The sequence below is a fragment of the Symphodus melops genome, assembly GCF_947650265.1.
Source record: "Symphodus melops genome assembly, chromosome: 11".
Taxonomy (NCBI): domain Eukaryota; kingdom Metazoa; phylum Chordata; class Actinopteri; order Labriformes; family Labridae; genus Symphodus; species Symphodus melops.
Genome location: NC_136701.1, coordinates 1,102,385 through 1,124,915, shown reverse-complemented (window position 1 = coordinate 1,124,915; position 22,531 = coordinate 1,102,385). Strand labels below are relative to the sequence as shown.

At 40.9% G+C, this 22,531-nt stretch overlaps 2 protein-coding genes and 1 long non-coding RNA gene across 4 annotated transcripts in view; 1 reads left to right on the top strand and 2 right to left on the bottom strand.

The window, feature by feature from the left end:
• The window catches only part of dlb (deltaB), a gene marked incomplete at its 5' end in the record, with an annotated part of 12,576 nt that extends 10,104 nt beyond the window's left edge, over positions 1–2,472 (bottom strand). Inside the window, 2 exon segments of the mRNA XM_079355112.1 lie at positions 2,290–2,315; positions 2,414–2,472. Of these exon segments, the coding sequence (XP_079211238.1) occupies positions 2,290–2,315; positions 2,414–2,472 (85 nt within the window).
• A 3,402-nt stretch (positions 2,473–5,874) lies between these two features.
• On the bottom strand, positions 5,875–6,657 carry LOC306831991. Its single transcript, XR_013780163.1, has 2 exons — positions 6,221–6,657; positions 5,875–6,039 (listed from the first exon to the last, which is right to left on the bottom strand). It is a non-coding gene; the product is annotated as an uncharacterized lncRNA (long non-coding RNA).
• Positions 6,658–8,067: 1,410 nt separating this feature from the next.
• On the top strand, positions 8,068–12,041 carry LOC306831982 (homeodomain-interacting protein kinase 2-like). 2 transcript variants are annotated; one of them, XM_079356312.1, is made up of 11 exons: positions 8,068–8,540; positions 8,726–8,929; positions 9,174–9,365; positions 9,458–9,636; positions 9,794–9,914; positions 10,219–10,329; positions 10,467–10,547; positions 10,653–10,783; positions 10,961–11,095; positions 11,414–11,471; positions 11,505–12,041. In XM_079356312.1, the coding sequence occupies exons 2-11, from the start codon at positions 8,726–8,728 to the stop codon at positions 11,628–11,630; spliced, it is 1,338 nt and encodes a 445-aa protein (XP_079212438.1). In that variant the 5' UTR covers positions 8,068–8,540; the 3' UTR covers positions 11,631–12,041. The 2 variants fall into 2 exon arrangements, with proteins under 2 accessions (XP_079212438.1, XP_079212437.1); XM_079356311.1 differs by having other exon boundaries at positions 8,069–8,540; positions 11,414–12,041.
• The last annotated feature ends 10,490 nt before the right edge of the window (positions 12,042–22,531 follow it).

Sequence of the window (22,531 nt, the reverse complement as noted above, 5' to 3'; positions counted from 1 at the left end):
GAATGTAAACGGAGCTGCAGCTGCTCTCATTTGATTGATTTATTCTGAACATGTTACATAACACAAAGGGGAATTAATAAATTAATAATAACTACAAACTGTGGAAAGTATCATTCAGAAAATAAATGACTTATTAAATCCCACCCTCTCTCCATCTATTCAGCTTATCATGTAAATATGGACATTTATAGTTTTATATTTATTTGTTCAACTTGTCACATTATCAATAAATAAATGTATAAATGACCTACAGAGAACAAAACAAAATAACCTTCAGGTTTTTTTTTAATGAGAGTTTTCCAAGATAAAACGTGTTTTAGCACACACACACACACACACACACACACACACACACACACACACACACACACACACACACACACACACACACACACACACACACACACACACACACACACACACACACACACACACACACACACACACACACACACACACACACACACACACACACACACACACACACACACACACACACACACACACACGAGAGAGAGAGAGAGCGAGCGAGCAGTGTGGGAGGAAAAAATCAACAAAAACACCGGCAATGTTTCAGGAAGACGTTGACATCGAGTGTGCAGAAGTTTCTCTGCAATGTTTGGGATAAAAATAAAACGTGACTTTATATTGGATTCTATTCCTGAACAGGTATCAATATCATCGGATTATTCCCAGGATCATATTCAAGTTTGAAATTAGGTTGTTTTTTTATTACACGTCACTTTGGGAGAATGAGAAATGAAAATCAGACAATCAGGGCTGAATGACCAACGCACAATCAAGTGAATGGAAGACGGAGATTTTTATCGACACATAAAACCAAGCAAAGAAAATACAGCAGGATGGTTTAGTCAGAGAAGAGCTACGAGAGTTAGCAGAGCGAGGATCCCACACACGCACACGCACACACACACGCTCACACACCTCCCCTGGAGAGAAGTGAAGAAGGAGGCAGCAGCGTGTTTGGGTCAGTGACAGAGGCTGATGGATGCACGTTCGTTTAACGGCACCGAGAGTGGCTTGGTTGATGAAGTGTGAGGGGAAGTTATACCTCTGACAGATTTGGGCCAAGTCATCCCTACACACACACACACACACACACACACACACACCATGTGACATGATGTGGGGCACGGCTGTTTGTCACACTGGTCATCGGCCATTAATAGGAGCTCGGGGAATAACATCGCGTTTATTCAGCTGGGTGCATATTCAGACGCGGGGCTTTCCCACTGACTCTCTACTCTCTTGACCTCCTCGCCGCTGCGTCGTACGTGCATGTGAGACTTGCAAACAAAAACAAATCTCTCGGCCTAATTCTACCATCCACAGACGGGTCACTACATGAAAAGCTGCACCGCGCCCTGCAATCACGAAGCTCTCTAATGACGGAGCACATCTCTAATGACTGACTAAATCCCAGCAGACCCTGAGGCACTGTCAATACTAATTCAAGCTTTTTATTTATTGTTGTTGACAACATATTTAAGTCTTGTGCAACAGCCATCAGCTGCTGAAAAAAATGCCTCAGCAGACTGTTTTTAAGCCCCATCTTTGTCGCCATTGCTGATACTGAGGCTTTCGAGTTTTGCTTAGTTTGCATGCGTTAATTCTTTAATCCAATAAACACATTTTATGCACTTAAAGTTGTGCATCTAAATCAGCTAAATATGTATTTGTATCCCCTCTCATCACTGAATCTTTATTTCCCGTTATATGCAATGCATGTGGATGTCTAGGTTTGTTTTTCTCCTCAATAAATCTGACATACTTTACTAGTTTTGTGTCAAATATCCACATGCACTCGTTTTTCTCTTTTAGCTGCATGCCTTTAATGAAAGGTGATATAATGCAGCTAAAGATTAGTGTGACTTTTGTTGTTGTGCTCCATCTCAGTTTTAATTTCTTTCTCAGACAGCATTACAGCGTTACTATTAATGCTGCTACTTTTAGGCTGAAGTACATACTTGTGTGTGCACGCTCCAGATTCTGTTTACAGCCCATCATGAGAGAGTCATTTCACACTGCACTGGTTGTGTTCTTCAGCTATGTGAGCTATGCAGGATTTGGCATAATAAAGATAAAGAGCCAATCCTGCACAACAACTGAGGCACAGCATTGCATGCCATGCAGTGTGTGATACAACATAACTGTGGTTACATAACTCTAGTGCAAAGTCTCTCTTTTCTTCTCATTCAAAGGAGGAAAAAAAAAAACATAACTAAACATGTTCAGTAGCATCAGTGAAAAGTGGGTTACATAACTAACCTGGCTGGATGTAAATAGTCCAGGGACTGGACGTAAACGTTAAGTATGATCACACATAACCTAGTGATCTGCTTTAACCATTATGAGGCGTCACACACTCGGCTTGCTGCAGGGATAGAGTTACCGAATCCCCGCCAAGCCCCACAGCTCGCCTCGGCTCGGCTCCGGTTCTCCCCCTCTCATTGGCCACACTTTTGTCAACAAACATTTTCGTAAACAATTCAAGAGAAAAGTTTAAGGCCAAAAATGTGCCCTTTAGCAAAGCAGTACTAGTATTAAATCGTTCCCCCTTTGGCCTTGTTTATTTCTGTTGACGACACAGTTAGCACAGGATGCTAACGTTACCAGGACAACTAACGTTACCAAGACAACCGACTAACCGCCCAACTTCGTAAGCGTTGGCCAGTGTTGCATACAACGCACACAGACAATCTCCAGGTTTTAAATTAAACTAACTTTACCGTGTGGTACTGATACATGAGCGACTAGCAGGCAAACTATTGGATAACACATCAGGCTAGCACAGGCCTAGCGTACATCTACTCACATTGAGTATTACTTTACGTTAATGTGCACAAAGGACAGCGACCCCGACTAAAATGATAAATCAGGACGAAGACAATCAACCCAGGAAGCAAACTAGCCGAGTCTACTGTTACTTCTACGCCCAAAGATGTGTAGCTATTCAGGCTATAAAGCTAGGTAGCCACAGTTAGCTTACCTTCTGAGAATGCTGTTGGAGGACATTCTGCTCCACGGTCATGGCGGGTTTAGAGATAAACTGGATTTAATTGAAAGCTGGTTTAGCAAAAAAAAATAATGCAAGAGATAATTTCCACTGAAGCGATTTAAAACACGGTGCTATGACGTTCCCTCCTCAATCAGCGACATTACGGACGCCATCGACAGCGCAGGTCGACAGCAGCACGAATGAAAACATTGCTCTGCCTTCGCTCGAGATCTGGGATCGATTACTTACGTCTTACGGAATTTGCGTTTACGCCACGGCTCAACATTTCGTAAATCACCGATAAAAACAACGTTTTATTTTATTTATTTATAGGTTTGGTTGAATAGGGACAGATACAAAATATTGATAAGCTTGAACAGTCATCTTATGTATGCATCATAGTGTTTTTAGCCAAAGCTAATTCACAACACTTGTCCCTAGTAGTGCTTTTCGTTAAGAAATGACATTAACATGATTAAAAATAGTTAAAGAACAATAAAACAGATTAAAGTGATTAAAAATAGTTTAAAAATAATAATACAAATTAACATTATTAAAATAGTTATAAATAATAATACAGATTAACATGATTAAAAATGGTTAAAAAAATAATACAAATTAAAAATGATTAAAAATAGTTCAAAAATAATAATACAGATTAAAATTATTAAAAGCATGTAAGAAAAATATAGATTAACATCAATGAAAATAGGAAAATAAAAAATGGAATTAGGAAAATAACAACAGCAGAATTCCAAGATTATTTGTCAGCGTTTCAGTGTATTACTGAGCACAGCCTTTCTTTCTTTATTGTTGTTTTAACTGTGACCAAAACATGAAAACAGTTGAGTATGAAACCATTAAAAACCACTAAAGTTTATCTTTACAATCATTTACATTCACACCGATGAAAGAAAATACTGTATGTAGGTTTATATTACTTTATTTAGAATAATGTGAAATTGTCACCATTGTCAAGTGGAAGAACTGTACATTGACTTTAAAAATTCTTTATTTCTTTTAACTTTATTTTATGACTCAACTCTTTCACTTGCTCTTCCACTAAAGTTTCATTTTTAATTTCTTGGTCATTCATGTAAGTTCATATTTTCAAGGCTACACAACGTTTAAAGTTTTAATTCTTAATGCCACAACACAACTGAATTCATACGAGCCAAGAGAGGGATTATTGATCTATTCAAGATTTATATGTTTATTTTTTTTATTCTTCCCACCAATTTATACAACAGCGCCACGTGAATGATTCATAGGCCATTGTTGAGAGTTTGAATCTGTTTTGCTCTCCAAAAGTCCAACTTTAAAACAAGCTTAGTTGCATCTTTTATCTTGTCCTCTTGCTACTTTAAGGCAAGAACTGTCTTCTGGCCTCTAGGGGGCGCTACAACCCCACTATAAATACACAGGACTTCGACATGCCTGACCTCATACATGTTCACAATGAACAGAGGAAGATTCCCTCTACAGATTCCATAACATAAATTCATTGTTGTCTTCTCTTTCGGATTGGTGGGGAAAAATCACAAATTACTCTCATGTGCAGAAGTTTAATGTCTGAGAATATTCCCTTTTTTTTTTTTTTTTTACTACCCTGCAGTTTTTCTTGAATTATTTCAAACATAATCATCATCTTACCAAAGAGCATATTGTGTGTAATATTTGTGCTTTAAATCAAGATCCTCTTACTTTTAAACATTGAATTCTTAAATGTTACCAAAGTAAATATATTTCTGTCGGAAACCATTTTGAGGTAATCTAACTATACCAGCAGAGTTTTAAAGACTATTCAAGAGAGATAAAAAATAATTATATCAGAAAATGATATCACTTTTCTGGTATGAGTCATAGCTGACGTAAGCAGGGTTGGGTTTCTGTGCCTTGCTCAATAGCACCCACTGGCACCTCTTTGGCTACCGAACCAACTTCCAGATTTGTCCTGCTCTTAAACTGAAGACCCTCTGGTTGCCAACCAAAGTCCCTACAGACTGCGCTACTGCCGCCCCAAAGAAGACTCAGAACACAACTTCAATAATCTTTGCCTGAAGTTTTACATTTGAACTGTATGTTGGATTAATTACTGTATAAACCATCTTGTGTTTTTCTCACATTGAGGAGAGAACAACTTTACTTAACCTCAGTTTGTTTGTTGTTCATTTGTTCCTATTTCACTCCTGTTTCCTCTGTATTTGCGTGTAATCATTTCCCCTTTCACTAACAAATGTTTACTGTAAAAAAAAAACAACATTTTATTCAAAGTTCTTAAAACTAAAGAGACTAAACCAAAGCGTACTTCAGTAAACCTGCCCGTGTTAAAGGTACGCTTGATCACTTGAAACTTTCGATTGCACAACACGCAGAATTATCAACATGTCTGCTTGTTTTGCTGAATGTGTAATAACAACCAATGGTCTAAAGTCAGGGTAAACCAACACTGTTTTTAATATTTGCAATGGGCTGACTTAATTCAGTTGTCAATATTCCAGCCCTAATTATTCAGACAGATGAAATAACATCCAAACTGTGGGCACTGAAATGTGTCAGCTGTGATTAATTCAGTGTGCTGGTTGGAAAAGAAGAGTCCTCTCTCTTTCAGAACTGGGTCATCCTTTAGATGTTAGGAAAAGCATTGTTGTAAGAGTTATAAGTGAGGCAGTCAGCATGCTTTGTAATAACATGAACTGTGTCATCTAACTGGTGCATATCAATATTAATGGGAGTAATCAGGACTATGTGCTGAGACGGGGGGAAGGATTTAGGACATTGCTCGGTGAAGGAATCTTGTGAGGATTCAGCTTAATTTTGTTATTCAGCACAAGAGGAATTATCGGGGAAAACAATTAGATGGAATTTGATTTTATTGGCAATAACATATAGAAAGTATGCTGTATATCAATATACGTTAATACCAGTGAGATGATTCTTTATTTAGTACAAATACAGTTCAAGTGTCTTGTTGTCAATCCTCCTCTGTCCAGCAGGTGGCAGTATCCTCCTTTGCAGCACTTTGAGAGGCCAAACATCATGTATATGTAAAAGGAAATGAATCATAAAAATGATTCCACTTGGTACATCAAGAAGCATTATAAATCAGAAAGTCTGTTTCCAGTTTTCGGCTCTGCACCATAATCAATATTTGATACTTCTGGTGCTGAAATATTGACCAGCACAGAGAGTGAAGGTTACCTTGTGCAACCACAGCACCCTCTGGTAACAGCCTTTCTCTCGTCTGAGCGGACTCATCTCAGCGCTGACCTGCAGGCCGGAGAGAGAGCTATCAGTCAGGGAATCTGTGCCGCTGTCAGCAAACCAATCAGAAAACACATTGATGAATCAATTTGTAAAGTCAAACAGTAGATCCCTGCTGACAGGTTGATATAAAGAGTTCAGGCTTGTTTGTCAAAGATCAAAACGCATCCTGAAAGCTAGCCTGAGGGCTGCATGATAATAGCTTCACTTGCTCTCTGTGTGAGTCTGGAATTCAACACAGATATAACATTAAGTGTAAATCTACTTTACTGTCACCTAAAAATATACAACAATACATTTGTTTTGGTTGTAAAAGGTAACACTTCAACTGAAAGTCACAATATTCACCATAAACTAGTTTATTATTAGCATGCTAATTAAACCAGGAAGTGAGTTAGCATTTTAGCACTATGGGTTCTAACCTTGAAAGGTCAATGTAGATTTTGAATGGGTTTGTGATTAGACAAATGAAATAAGGTCTGTGTGTAACACAAGTTTAAGAGATGTTTACATTTTGTTAGACAAGATAAACTACATCAGCTAAGACCCCAATTTGTGGATTTTAAAGTTTTTACGCGCCTGAAACATAACGGTCATGACATCAAAATCAACCAACGGCGGTGTAGTTAGCTTGTAGCATAACGTTAGCTTTTTACTTCTCTCTGCTGCATTAACTCTTCAAACTTCATATCATTGAAGTTCATATGTAAAGATTATCCAGCTGAACAAAGCAGCTACACATCAGAAATGTTTGACACAGGGATTATTTTCCGTAATGATCTAATGAGACTTCTTGTTCAAATCCATTGCGAAGCTACTTCTGGCTTGGCATCCAAAAATACGTCATCACTTTTCCAGTCTATTAGAACCTTACTCTACATGTTCTCTATCACACGTGTGTTTCTGTTTTCTGTGTTAAATGTGTACGGTGGAGGATGTAATGTATGTCTTTATGTATCTTGGGGTCTGTCTGTCTATGTGTCCCTTGTACGAGGGTGAAAGCAAATTCCCTGAAAAAGGACAATAAATCTGAATCTGAATCTGTATCGAGACTATCTCTCCACTACATATTTCATATGTAAGACTATTAGAGATAGTCTCTTCACTCAGAGACCCATGGTTACACCTTGTAACCTACGTTTTCTAAAGCTAATAGGCCATTGACTCCACTCAATACTCTCCCAATGACTCCTTTTTGATAGTTAGGTAGGAAGTTGTAATGCATAAATTATAATCTTGTTTTGCTAACCTCTACCTGATAAGTTCTAAACTAAGCAAAGCGTATTAAGATCATAATTTATCATCACTCATAATTCCTAACTATCAGTAGGCAGTAATTATAGGGTAATATATGGTAAATGATATATAATATAGAGTTTTTCTCGTCTTCTGACTACTCCCATTCATACACATTCACACACCGTAGATGAAGCAGCAGGAGCAACTTGGGGTTAAGTGTCTTGCCCAAGGGCACATCACATAAGCTGCAGGATCTGGGAATTGAACCCCCAATTTTCCGGTGCAGAGACAATTGACTCTATCAACTGAACCACAGCCGCCCATGAGGACAGCCATTGATCTAATCAGTGGATTTGACAAGCTAGCTAAACGTTGGTTTAATAAGTTGTTTATGAACCTAATTTTTGCAAGAACACTGAAAAACATGATGAGAAGCTGTAAGGAGGATTAGGGAGAGAGTTCCCGGCGTGATGACGTGACAATCACTGTAGTTTCAGTTAGCTACTCGCTAGCAACTGTAATGACAGTTGCTAGCTACTCGCCGTTTAAAGTTTGTGTAAAAACTTTAAAATTCACAAGTGGGGTCTTAGCTAACGTAGTTTATCTCGTCTAACAAAACATCAACATCTCTTCAGCTTGTGTGAACCACAGACCTTATTTCAGTCTAAACACAAACACATTCAAAATCCACATTGACTTTTAGAGTTAGGAACCCAGGGCGCAAAAATGCTAGCTCACTTCCTGGTTTTAGGACTCAAAACTACACCAGTCTATTGACTCTCCCAGGTAATGGAACATGGAGCGTTACACTGAACCACTTGTTGCCGTGGGAACATCAGATTTAGAACGTTGGCTTTGATCGCCACCTCACAGGGACTCACGGAATCCTGAAAAACTCTAAATGAACAGGAGTTAAAAAAATAATCATTTCAGTTTGAGCAGCTGGACAAACCACAAGCTTCGAGTTTTCAAGCTACTTATTTGAACTGAAGAACGTAAATCAAACTCTTTGATAAAGGTGAGTTCCTCTTTATATTTCCTAAATTTCTGAGCTCTTTGTTTAGTCCAAACTGGAGTTAGACAGAGATAAGAATTGCACAATATTAACATTTACAGACTTAAGACAAACACAATGATGATAGAGATGAAACAGGATTGTTAGTAACTTTGTTCTCATTATTTTCTCTCGTTTCTTTTTTCCAGATGACCAGCAAACACAAAGTGGGACTTATGCAGATGCTGCAAATCGTAAAAGTTCAGGCTAACAACAATCTCCCCCCCAAATACAAGGTCCTGAAGGTCATGGGCAAGGGCGGCTTCGGGAAAGTGTTGCAGTGTTTGGACAGAGAGACCAACAATCCTGTAGCCATAAAGGTCCCCTTGTTTAACCAAAGCTGCAGAAAGGAGGTGAGACATTTGGTAGATTTTGAAGTTATCATCATAAAATAGAGATTTGACAGTTTTATATTTGGTGCATCATATTGAATAACTATATTTAGTGATCACAAAGGCATCTTATGCAACTGGACTGTGCTTATTAAAGTCCCCAACACACACACAGAATAACTCTCATACCCATTCACATGCCCATGTTGTATATTGATTTGTCAAAGATTATAACTTTGGTGAACATCTTGTCGTTTTTCTCCAGGTGGCCATGCTTCAAAAGTTGATGGAGCTAAAACTTGACGAGCACAACATCGTCAAGTTCCATGAATATTTCATGGTGAAGAAAGGCGAGGCGCTGGTCTTTGAGAGTCTGGAAGTGAACATATACAAATATATGAGTCAGAACTCCTTGACCCCCATGACGTTAACTGACACAAGGACTATAATCACACAGGTATGAATTCAGCAGCTTCTGATAGAAAGCACAAGTTTAACCGTCTGTTTAACCTTGATACAGTCTCTGACATGTGTGTATTGTTCTTGCAGATGGCTACAGCACTTACAGCTCTGAAGAACATCGGTGTGATCCACACGGACATCAAACTGGACAACGTGATGTTGGTGGACCACCAACGACCCTTCAGAGTGAAACTCATAGACTTTGGCTTGGCCATAGATAAATCTGAAGCCAAGCAGGGCATGACGCTGCAAACAGTCTCGTTCAGGTAAGATCCAAAATCATGCTGATTATGTGTCAGCATACTTTTTCATTTGTTCCCAACGAGGAAAAATCTATTGTTTGCCTAATTCATGTTTGTATTTTCACTCCTTGGAACGTGACAGTGTAACTGACTCTATCAAATGCTTTTCTTCAACACTCAGGGCTCCTGAGATCATTTTGGGTCAGCCATTCTCCGAGGCCATCGACATGTGGTCAGTGGGCTGCATGATGTTTTCCATGCTCTTCAGTTACTACCTGTTTGAGAAAGAGGAATATGACACAGTAAGTAATTTACAAAGCTTGACTCTTTTAGCTCACGCATCAGCTAATGATGCTCATTAAACCTATGTTAAAGCAGAACTTCACAAATACACACTCCTGAACCCTTTGTTTAGCTTGTAGCTAACGCTAATACACTCACACACAGCAGTAAATCAAATGTAAAACCAAGGGATTCACCTAACACATAGGACGGAGGGACATAATGTGCTTTTAGTGCTGCAGAGAACTTCATATGTTAGCATTAGCATGTAGCTAAGAAGAGAAGTGTTCTTGTTGTTGATGTGTTGATATGTTTCATTTCCAGCTGCGCACGATAATGGAGATCGTGGGTCGGGTCGACGAGTTTCTGAACACAGCAAAGCAGAGAAGTGCCTTTTTTATTTATAATAAGAAGGCCAACTACTGGAGGATCAAGGTACTACACGTTGTTTCTTTGTTTTCTTTAGACTCATGTGATACTTTAAGGTGTGCATAAAAATGATGTTTATGGACTGCTGTTGATTAGTTAGATGAAGAGAAACATTCAAATGACCACACTGAACCTTCTTTCAGACTCGTAAGGAGTACTTTGGAGAGTACCCTCCAGCAGCCCCTGACAAACACACGTTTTCATCTCTGGATGATCTCAAAAAGGTAAAGTGGGAAGCTTCTTGCACGGTCATTGTCAGTTTTCTGTCTTTATGGAGGACCAGGATGATGTCTTGACTGATGGTGTACTTCTTTGTTTTTTATAACTAGAGTTCAGCGGATTACAAGGACGAGGCTGCAGAATACGAGCAGTGCATCGAGCTAATGAAGGCCATGCTGACGATTGATCAGAACAAGAGGATCACTCCCGATGAAGTCCTCCAGCACCCCTTCATCACCCAGTAAGTACTTGAACTTTTCAAAGTAGATGTTGTTTCTAACTGATGGATGCTGCTCAGGCTCTCAGTACTTCTATGTGTCTATATATTATGTCATGTTTCATCATCTCACTGATTGATTTGCAGATAGTTCCTTTTAAAAAGTCTGCAGAACTGACAGTTAATGTTTGAACACAACAGGAAGAAGGAGAGCGTCGATCCTCCAAAGGACCAGCACAGCCCTCCTCCCACAGTCTTTCCATCGGGGGTGATCCTAGTCCGGCCTGCAACACCCGAGAACACGTCGAAGCTGGAGGAAGAGGACACATTGGTCAGGTGAGAGAACCTTTAAACACACACATATAGCACATTTAATCCTCTTTTACTCTGATGTCAATATTTGAGTGATGGTGTCACATTTGTCCACTTCCATACTTGTCGATACAGCATGTTTTTAAAACTATCTCCACTCTTTCAATGACCAAGAGAATCAAAAAGTACGTCTGCTTAAACGTACATGCAGTGTGAAGCTACAAGCTAACATAAGTGGGTTAGCATTAGCCCTTTAACAGCTAGCGACATCTACTGGATGAAAGATCATTCCTTAAAGTTGTAACGACAGTAACCGGAACAAAACTCTTTCTGTGTGTTTAGTCTGACCATTGAGGACATTGAGGACGAGGACATCGAGCACAACGAGGACACTGAGGACGAGGACATCGAGCACAATGAGGACACCGAGGACCACAAGGACAACGAGACGCCGCCAACCCCAGACGACAGCGACAGCAAGGAGAAGAAGAACTTCTTCCAGCGGATGAAGTCCTGGTTCAGGAGAAAGTTCCCCTCCAACCGAGTCGGTGTCATGTAGGTAGAACGAGGTCAGGAGTGAAGCTCCGGGAAGTTTTTCATCGCTACACACGAGATGATTTTCAAGTTTTCACCAATTTTTAACGTAAAAATGTTTAAGATCTTTTACAGGGTAAGAGGACAAACTGGGACCAAAAATCAGGACCTAAAATCATCTCGTGTGTCGCCAGTCAAACTTCCCGGAGCTTCACAGGGCAGCACGGCGGCTCGGTGGTTAGCACCGCAGCCTCACAGCAGACACTGCCCCCTGTCTGTGTGGAGTTTGCATGTCCTCCCCGTGACTGCAGTGGGTTTTCACCGGGGTCTCCGGTTTCCTCCCACACGCCAAAAACATGCTTCTAGGTCGATTGGACACTTTAAATTCTCACTTAATCTGGTCAAATCAAATCAATAAATGAACGTTTGAAACTGTCTTTAAAACTGTCTCATGACTTTATTCTATCAAAGCGTTGAAACGACTGACGAGAGAGAGGGAGAGAGAGAGAGAGAGAGAGAGAGAGAGAGAGAGAGAGAGAGCGGCTGTGGATCAATCAGGTTGACATTTCTCTGAACACTGACGTTTTTCCTTTTTTAAGTCCTGTTGGTGTTCTGTGTCTGTCTCTTATAGACAGACATCAGAGCAGAGGACATTTGGACAGGTCCATGTCTGATTTTTTGGTTCAATAAAAACTATTAAGGAAACACCCAACATTGGGTTTGTAGGACTTTAACTTTGGTTGCTGTGGCAACAAGTATTGATATCCTTATGATTCTCACTGAAGTATTGCAGTTTGGGCAAACAGTGAACAAAATAGAGTTTTGTTTGTCGCCACATGGAACGAAGGTGAAGAAGCAAACATGGAAAAACTTAACTAAACTTTTTATCAGACATTACCGATAAGAAGGAGCCTTCGTATATTACGAGTGGCGAGCGCCAGCGGTGTGAAAATGGTCTTCTCGTAACGTAAGAACGGTTTATATATCCGAATTCTTGTCCGTCCTCTTCCGGTTTCTCCTTTTTGGAATGACGATAAGCGATTACCGCCACCTGCTGGCCTTCAAACCTGCCTCAGACTGCAGGATAATCGGGATCAGATTTTAGGCCCACAATCGTGGGGTCGTTCCCAAACCAAGATTGAACCTTCCCAGATTCCCAGATTACCTTGTTACAACCTCCAGCTGTTGCTGAAGAATATAAAACCTATGTTGTCCACATCTCTCCAGATAATCCTTCACCTAAACTTTGTTTGTTTCCCTCTCTGCAAAAAGTATTAAAATTACAAATCTTACATCCAGCTCCATTGTTTACAAGGGGACAATAATCCTAATAAAATCCTGTAGTGAGTCTCTTTTCTCAACCAATCATCCTTCTGCTGTCAAACGTCATGATCTGTTTTCGCTGCGACCCTCCTCTGCCCAGCGCTGCAGACTTCAGACACTGTACAGCCTCCCTAACCCACCCCTCATCACACCCGGCATACCTCCACCACCAGGATCCAGACTCCATCGGGGGGGGGGGGGGGGGGGGGGGATGAAGTCCGGCTGTCCGCCTTGCTCGGATCGTGAGAACAAGAAGGAATGAAAAATAAATAAATGAGTTGAAATATTCTGTGTCTTTTGTTTCTGATTTTTTTACAAAACATAAATCAACATGGCGACAATTCCTCGGAAATAAGACCGTTACCATGCCGACCAGGTTAGGTTGCCTTCATGCAGACATCATGTTGAACTGCAGCCTCTGCTCTCTGCTGCCCTCTGGAGTCTGTTTGTGCACTTGTCAGGTTTTACTCTCCCTTTTTTTTTCCCGACAGCGTTCCTGCTGAAGTCCTGCAGATGGACGCTGTAGCTTTATGGTAACTGAAGCTTTTCTCTTGCACATTTCTGATTAATTAAGGGCATGCGGCTATTATACGTCTCAAAATCTGGCTGACAAAGCAGCATCCATTATCATCCGGCCGCTCAAGAACATTGTGTTAGCCTCTGTAAGAAATTGAGTTGTGATCATTTTTACGAGAGTAGTCTCTCATATAATGGCTTTAAGTCCAAATGAGCTGGCACAGTCATGAGGAGATGTGATAGAACTGTAAGGATCTGCTCCCGGAGCAGGCTGAGTCCAGAATCTTGTGCATGCTGACACCCATTATCTGACACTCTCATTTTCTCTCACCATTTTTTAAAGGCAGAACGAATGCCACTGCTTAATTGTTACATTGTATTTATGGCTATCCAATTAGACAAAAGACATATAGCAGAGACAAAACCCATTATGGAGCCACACATACAGTACGGGGGGGGGGGGGGTACCTTAAACTAGATGGGGCGTTTATACTCCTTCTGCATGTGGTCTGTGATCAGATATATTTAAATGACTTCGAGCCTCGGTTTTAATAACTAGATAAAATAAAGACTATTAAAAATGCATAATTGTTGCAAAGAAACAATTTAACCATTTAATAACCTGAGCTAAATACAGAAAGCTTTAAAAAATAACCACGTTACAGACAGATTAAAAAAAAAACATACATACATAGGTTTCTTTTTATTCTGAGCTACAAAACCTGACTATTTAAAAAAATAAAATAAAATTAGTACACAATAGTTTCTCACTGTAATTAGTTATTGTGTATTCATACAAAAAGTACAATAGTACTTTAAAGAATTTATAGAGTATCTAAAATAATTTATATCACAAAACTGAGGTGAGTCAATATTTCATGTGTTGTCACAGTTGCATCCTATCGTGGTCCAGTTTCCCCTGCGTGTGTTGATCGCTGCGACATTTGACCTCTGATCTTTTCATTAATATTTGTGCTTTGAAATCAATTGTTAAAATTTGTGGACATAAATTTTTTTTTAAATAATCCAACGGAGTAATCGAGTGTTTCCCCTTTTATAACCTTTAAGCAGTTGTAAGACATTGCTTCTGTAAAACAGGGCGAGTCAATATATCTGTCAAATTCAGCCTCTCTCTTATTTTGGCCACTGCCGACTTTCTCTCGAAGATGTTTATCTCTTATAAAACATAAAACAATAAAAACGGATGTGTCATATAAAAGTAATTTTTCCTCGACTGAAAGCCGGCGACCACACACACTATGAGGTCGCACTCTTCATATAAGAAAGATAAGCGTCTGTGTGATGAGCAGTCAAGGGAAATTACAACCCCACCCAGAGATTCCAGTAACTGATCCTCATATTTAATATCAAACAGACTCGGACGTCCGTCATAGATGTTAATATGTGATACAGGAACCATGAACACAGCGGACCTGAGAGGCATAATAGTGAGTTAAAACATGTCCATGTATTTCATTAAAAACAACACTGATTGCGTCCTTTTCTCTTGGTCGTGTTTTCCCCATGGAGCAACATGAGCATTGATTTTATGACAGAGTAAAGAATGAAGCAGTTAAACCTTTCTGTGGCTGAATGTAGGACATCCTGACAAGATCTTTGTTTCTGACGATTTACACCATTTTCTTTCTTTCTAGCTCTTCTCATGGTTGAGATGTACCACTTAAACCAGTCAGTCCCCCCTGCCTCGGTAGTCCATTCATTTATATATTCAATTTAATCAGCCAATGAGGTGACGTATTGGACCATCGAGTTGAACGGAAAGGAAGACGATAATTTTGCTCAACGCTGATCTTACCAATTTAATGCTAAATTCAAGGAGCGTCACAGCAAAATGTGTGTTTTTTTTTTTTTTCAAATGATAAAAGAGGAAAATAAAAATAGGAGATCATCTTCACTCTGTAAAAAAATTTATTGATTCCCAATTGGGAAATTCGGGGGAAAAAAACTTGCTCCATGTGAATTCTCTGCAAACACAAAACTAATGTTTTACTTGATAGAAAAATAACAAAAAAAAAAAAAACAGAACAAAGGTCCGTACACCTCCAAATATGTAACAGCGCTGTTCTTCCCAGCTGACTACACTGAAACCGTCTCGCCTCTGTAACGCCTCTGATACCTCCGATATCGGAAGAAACATCGCAACTTCAAACTACTGGTTACACCTCTAAATACGCAACTTTGTTTTAAGCATATAGTTTTGATATTTGTTGACATTTCTCTTTGTTCTTTTGTTTAGTCCTGCACCTGTCTGCATTTTGCTTGGGTCAGAGCATGTCCGTTTTTTCTTTTTGACGTTTGTACATTCTGTTAGCATGCTAGGCTAACCCTTTTTTCACATGTGCTATCCTGAAAATGCCATGCAGAACTGCCCCTGTAGCATTAGCTCGTTAGTCCACGTGTTAGCATGCTAACCAGTGATTAAAAAGTACAGATATCGCTGATACATAGCGATAAACCACCGTACAACCTCAGTATGTCAAACATTTTAAAGGCTGTATGTCCAATGGTTTTTGTCCAAACCAAAGTGGGGGACCTTCTGAATCCATTCAGCTTCTTTTTTCATCATCACATTGATTCTGCGAAGTCGTGATATTAGTGTACCCGTCATTGTCACTCACTGTACAGGGGGGGATTTTTTTTCCCGATAACGGCTCTGCTTTGATTTTGAAAACAATAAGTGTTATCCATACTTAGCGTACAGTAGCTGACTTGATTGACAGGTGGGCGTGACGTAGTGGTTCATCAAAGAGGCTTAAACCCCGCCTCAGCTCCAGCTCTCAGCCTGTCGCTAGGTTGACTGGAAGCTAGGCTGAAACAGCATTTCCAGCGTGGCTGCGGCTACCGATGAGCCTCTGGCGCCCCCTGCAGGAAGAGATGGCTTACACCACTCAGGCTTCATCCATTATCGTCCGTGGTTACAAAAGGGTGAAATAATCAGGGGAGTAAACAGAAAGAGCCGTTTGAATACGGCTGCAGTTTGCAATGAAAACAATTTGAGCTATATGATAACATTTATTTATAATTTAGAGCTCTTGAACTCTTACATTCAGAAAAACAAGTTACACTATTCAATCACCTAACACATTTTATATTTGAATGAGTCTTCTAAATTCTACTTTACACCGTGTTGTACCTGAGTAAGTTTCTTCATATCCTTTTAACTAAATGGCTCTGAAAAGCAGATGCAGCTTCATTTTTCTTCACACTGAGCGGAATATGAAAGAACAAACTGAGACAGAGTTAAATTTGGCATGCTCACATCTGAACGGCCCTTATCCCCCCCGCAGCACAGAGTTCACATCCCGAGCCGGTTTAAGCCGGACTGGTTGACACTGAAGTGCCCTTTCTCGTTCTACCGGGGATTTTCAGAAATGTTTACTTGGAAAGTTCACGACCCCGCTGAGCAACCACAGACTCACAGTTTGCGATGAACACACAGGAAATTAGCGGTTAATACATTTCTTGAAGATGAGATTTTTTCACATGAAAGACATAACTGAGTGAGGTGACTATTAACTTTGCCTTCTGTGGGTCTGAACGCAGGCTAAGTTAAGGTCACAGCCGGGTCAGGAGTGGAATTAATCAGCTCTGAAAACATCATTGAGCACAGAGGGGATTTGCTGCTATCTTTAGGGATCAAAATAACCTTTGAATAACTTCTGTGAAAGACTTAACAAGACAATGCTTCCACTTCGAAAGAAATATGAGGACGTATAAAAGACATTCGACGCTAGCTCTCCCCCCTGGCCGGTTTGTAAAACATTTACCCTCGTGCTTATCTGACATGACAAATATCATCCATGTTCTTTCAGTGTCAGCCAAGATCGCGGCTGCAGCTGAGACCGCAGGGACTCTCTCTCTCTCTCTCTCTCTCTCTCTCTCTCTCTCTCTCTCTCGTCATGAATATTACATTCAGCCTGTTTACATGCGTGCATACGGCTACAAAGAGGCCTCGCAGAAAAAAACACGTATGGATCAGAACTTTAAACGTTTCAGTGAGAAACTACAATCCAACACTGACACATCTGCATGCGTCGATCGTTTCCTAAACTTTGCAAATAAAACCAAAAGTAAAAACAACTTTTTCACAAAACATCCAAATAGTTAAAAAATACTAATAAATAAAAAAATGCTCTGAAAGCTCAAAAGCTCTGATATTTATATAAAGAGGGTTAAAGTCGCAGTGCTGTTCATATTTCTTGAAGGGAAGCAAGTCTTTCATTTAGGAACATCTTCGACCGACCTTTTCTGTGCTCATCCTCACTCCTCGAGTGTCCCATTCACTCCAAATCGGACAATCAGGGATGAAGCACAGATGCAGGTATCCCTGATGGGTTAAATAATATAACTGTCCCTAAAGCTGAATCTATCAACAGACTGGAAAATACTAATGCAGCATAATCACGGCCGTGGTTCTATTCTGACAGACACACTGAGACTCTGTGCAGGCTGAGAAATAGACGTTTATTGATTGGAGGTAGAGCCCTTATATACAGTACAACAGATGCCACAAATTCCTTCCCACTTTAGATACTTCTGTACATGGTATGCAGAAACACATGACCTTTACTCTTTGAATGTCATTCCTATATTTGAGGAACACTTCATCTTATACTGTCACTGAGGCAGAATATTATACTTTCATGATACCTCGTGTGTCTCTCCCAATATGGTCATGTCTTCTCTAAATAGATCATGGTCTGCTCACAGCAAAGTTTTCTCTACAAGATATATCCAAACTGAACGTATCAACAGAAATTCGTACTATCAATCCCCATTTAATTTTCATTCAGTGTTTATAGCAGAGGCTGTTTATACTACACCACAGGCGACACCCGATGATGCAGAGCAGAAGAAATAATCACCTCAAAATGTCTTAAAGCGATACAAATCCTGCCAGCTGCACAAATAAAGGTGAAAAAAAAAAATGAGGAAGAGAACTTTAAACGCCATGGAGCACAGTAATAAATGAATAATATTTAGTTACTTCCCTTCATGGAAGTTTGGTTTAAGTCGAGTTGTTAGGTGGAAATCGTGATTATTCTCAGACAATGGGCGTTGGTTAAAACACCAACATCCAACGAGGAGGCTCGAGTCATGTGAACAGGTTTATTCAGTCCAGGTTCAGTAACAAGAGGGGAACAAAAAACACACACACACACATCAGATGTTTGAATGTGAGTCTTAAATGAGTAGTGAACAGGTGAAGTCAATCTAACTAATCAGTGACACAGTGCAAACCTGAACCAATCAAAGCGGAGGGGAAAGGCAGAAACCAGGAAGTGCACTAAAGGAAGGTGCAATAGGAAAAGACAGGAAGTGAAAGGACACCGAATAATAATCTTTACTGCACTAAATCTGAGTCGTGTTTTTTTTTCTTTTTTTTCTTTAATTGTCAGGACAGAGTTTGACCCCTCGAGTGTCACGTTGACCTTTTAGGGTCATGCTGTCAGTTTCAGGAATGAATGATTTAACAGTCAGGACTCTGCTGTTAAGGAGCTGTAATAGACCAGCCACCGCAAACAAACACAAAACATGTCTGCCTGAAGAAGCGTGAAGGTGTGAAGTCTCCGAGGAGGTCGATGAAAAATATTTAGCTTGTGGTTTTGCTCGCTTGTTTAAAAAGTAGTGACATGTGTCAGGCCCATTACTCAATGCTGAAAGGGTTAAACCTATTCATTCACAAGTCCCTTCATAGATCTTAACCCTGTATTAAATAATAAACTGTCTCGCACTGTTCTGCAACGGGCCTGCAGAGGAAGTACGTTGTCTCTCAACTCTGACTTGTTGTCTCCAGCCTCTCTGCAGAAGCTTATTAGTAATTCATGACTAATTAGTGCTTCATGTGTATGTTGAGCAGGAGGCTACAGGAAGCAGCAGGGGTCAAGAAGCTGTCAACCATGAGAGCAAAGAAAAGGACTGAAGCCCTGCTGCCACTTGTCATATTTACACAAAACCTCTGAAGAATGGTCTGAACGTGGAGGGAGGAGGAGGAGGAGGAGGAGGAGGAAGGTGGGAGGTGCTGCTGCTGCTGGTGTGTGGTTTGTGTTTGTATGTGACGGGAAGGCGGAGGGGGGAGGGGGGAGGGGGAGGAGGGGGGGGGGGGGCACAGCTGCAGGCCAACAGTTGATCCCGTCCCGGGAAACAGGATCAGCCAGGTCAGGGCGAGGAGGGTGGAGGGGCAAAAGGTGGTGACCCTCGGGGGGGTTTAAGGAACAGACTTCACAAAGACGAACATCTTCAAACGCAAAAGGCTCCAGTGGAGGGGGGGGGGGACGGGGGGGGGACGGGGGGGACCGGTACAAGGTTGTGAAAATAAACTGACGTGACCTCCTTCTTTGGGAGCGGGAGTTTCCCCAGGTGTTTGCTTTAACCTCCTTATTGTTGGCTGACATCAACACTGCTCTGCTGCTTCATGACTTCAGACAGCACAGAGCAGACTGACTGCTTTAGTGGAGCTTTATCGTGACCTTATTTGACCTTTACTTCAGCTTAAGACTGCACTGACTTCACTTTAGTGTGTGCACTAATAGTAAGAATAACATATAAAAAACATGCATGTCTTTTTACCCTTTCAGTTTCTGTTTTACATCCTGGTGTTTTCTCACAGCGGATGAGTTCAACGAGAACAAGACGACTTCTGTTCTTTTCACCGTTTCATGTTTTTAAGTGAAAATATTGAGGGCTTTCTTAATTAGACACTCGTCCATCCGTTTATTGCTCTTTGTGGCCGTTGATTAGCGTGAAGCGTTTTGTGTTGCATTAACGACTAAATTTTAAAAAAAGTGCAATACAATTAAATCTTATTGTACCGAGGCGAAGAACAGATCGATTTTACCGGCTCTTTTTTTCTAACTTCCATATTTTGGCATCCGTTTAAAACTTCCTTTATCACACTTCAAACCCATAAAAGTTCATTATTTATAATGTGTGTGTGTGTGTGTGTGTGTGTGTGTGTGTGTGTGTGTGTGTGTGTGTGTGTTGACATAACATTTGAGGTCAAGCCATGTGCTCAAAGTTCAAACACTTGGCATGAAGGGAGGGGCCATCCAACATCTGTGAGCATATTCATCACAGCAGTCACCATGACAACTGGTGACAAGTGATGTGTGTGTGTGTGTGTGTGTGTGTGTGTGTGTATGGCCTCCATGTGAATAAACAAAGCGCCAAACAAAGAAAAGTTTCCCATCAGCGCTCCAATCTGTGCCAAAGAGTCGAAACAGTTCCAGCGTTCCCATGCAGATAAACCGTCTGCTGAGCATGCTAAGTGCAGCCATTAAGTTGTTTGTCAGAGAATAAGCATCTGTAGCTGCAGGAAATACTTTGTGGGGGCCTCATGACTATGAAAAGCCTGTTGTGACACTTCCGAGTCCTTGGCCCCTCAGTCTCTGGTGACCTGGTGTGCAGGCCTGGCTCACATCCTTTTGGCTTCATGCTGAGGTCGGGAAATCAAAGCGAGGAGCCACAGACAAACAGCCGATTGTCAAGTTTTACACCTTGACCTCGGCTTAAACTTCTGACTCCCTCCTTTATGTTTGCGGCTGGTTCAGCGATCGCAGGAAATCAAGAGGTTACTGGCGGTTCAAGCCTTGATAAGAATCTTGAAATGGAGAAGTTCAGCGAGGGGAAAGGTTAGCGCGAGTTTAAAGAGAGTGCGCTCAGTCATGGGGAGTATTAAAGAAAAGGGAAGTCAGGAGCTGAGGAGCTGCACGGCTGATTTCAAAAGTGCACTGCAGACAAAAAGCCGTCTGTTCGCTCGCTGGACTTCACGCTCAAACCCGGAGCGAGGGGAAGTTTAGCGTGAACTCATCTTCACCTTTTGCAAGTCTCACGCTACGGGCTGTTTCTTTCTTCTTTTTTTTATCGAGTCAAGAGAATTACCCGAAAACAGACAGACGTAGAACTCCGGTCTCGTGTTGACTGCACGATGAGCTCTATTTTGAGCCTTCAATAAAATGTATAAATTGATTTTTTTGTTTTTTTGATTTATTCAGCGTACATCTGGTGACCTCCACGTGTCCTCCCTCGTTTCTGTGTCTTTCCTGCCTTTGTTACGACTCAGCACCGTAGTGAGCAGCAGCCAGCGCAGAAGCACACGTTTTAAGGCGAATACAGGACATCCTCGTGCTCCACTTCAACACAACAGTCTTTGATAACACAAAGTGCACGCTGGCTTTGATGTCCTCTTCCTTTAAAAAATAATACCACCCCTGTATTGTCAGATACTGGGCTGCTTGCTGCCACCAGCTTTCAGGGTTGTATGATCAGTAAAATACGTTCTCACATGCATGATTGAAAACTAGAGATTTTAAGTTAAATAAAGGTTTCTACGGATGCCCAGAGAGGACATGCATCTATGCATGTGATGCACTCCAACCTTCATGTGTTAATGAGTCATTCTGACGAACACAGCAGATTTTTTCCCATCATAATGGATTTATTTATCTCAGTTTTCTCCTGATAATTTCCTGTCGATGTACCAAACAAAACGCGGCCCCCGTTTTTTTTTTGTTTCCCATAAACTCTGGAGATATGAGATACATGTTGAGATCATATGAAACTGATCATAAAGTACTAAATTTATCATAATCATTGAGCTCTGATGTTTACTGTATTGAGGCTTTCACAAAACTCCAGATATTTTCCGGAGGAGCCGCACGTGTGAACCCAACACCGCAACATTTTTTGCTCGGACTTCTACCGAACTTTCTCCAGTCAGCCATCTTGCTTTTTTTTTTTCTTCCCTGTAGCAAATCCCAGTGAGCTGATGTGAGGACGCAGCAGGATAGAATCTAGAGACTTCACCTCGAGCCAATGGGAGGGCGGGGTGACGTTCACTGTGACTGCATGCTAACGCTACGAGCTCGGCGCACGTTGTTTAACAGCTTCATTCTGTTCTCGCTGCGCTTTTCTTGATATATCGCGATTCGGCTAAACTACATGCAGCATTGATATAAAGGTAAATAGTCATTATAGCGTCATATAGCGGACTCTGTAGCGGACCCCCCCCCCCCCCCCCCCCCAAATGTGAAGAGCCAGGCTGGGAGAATCCATGTACTGTTGTTT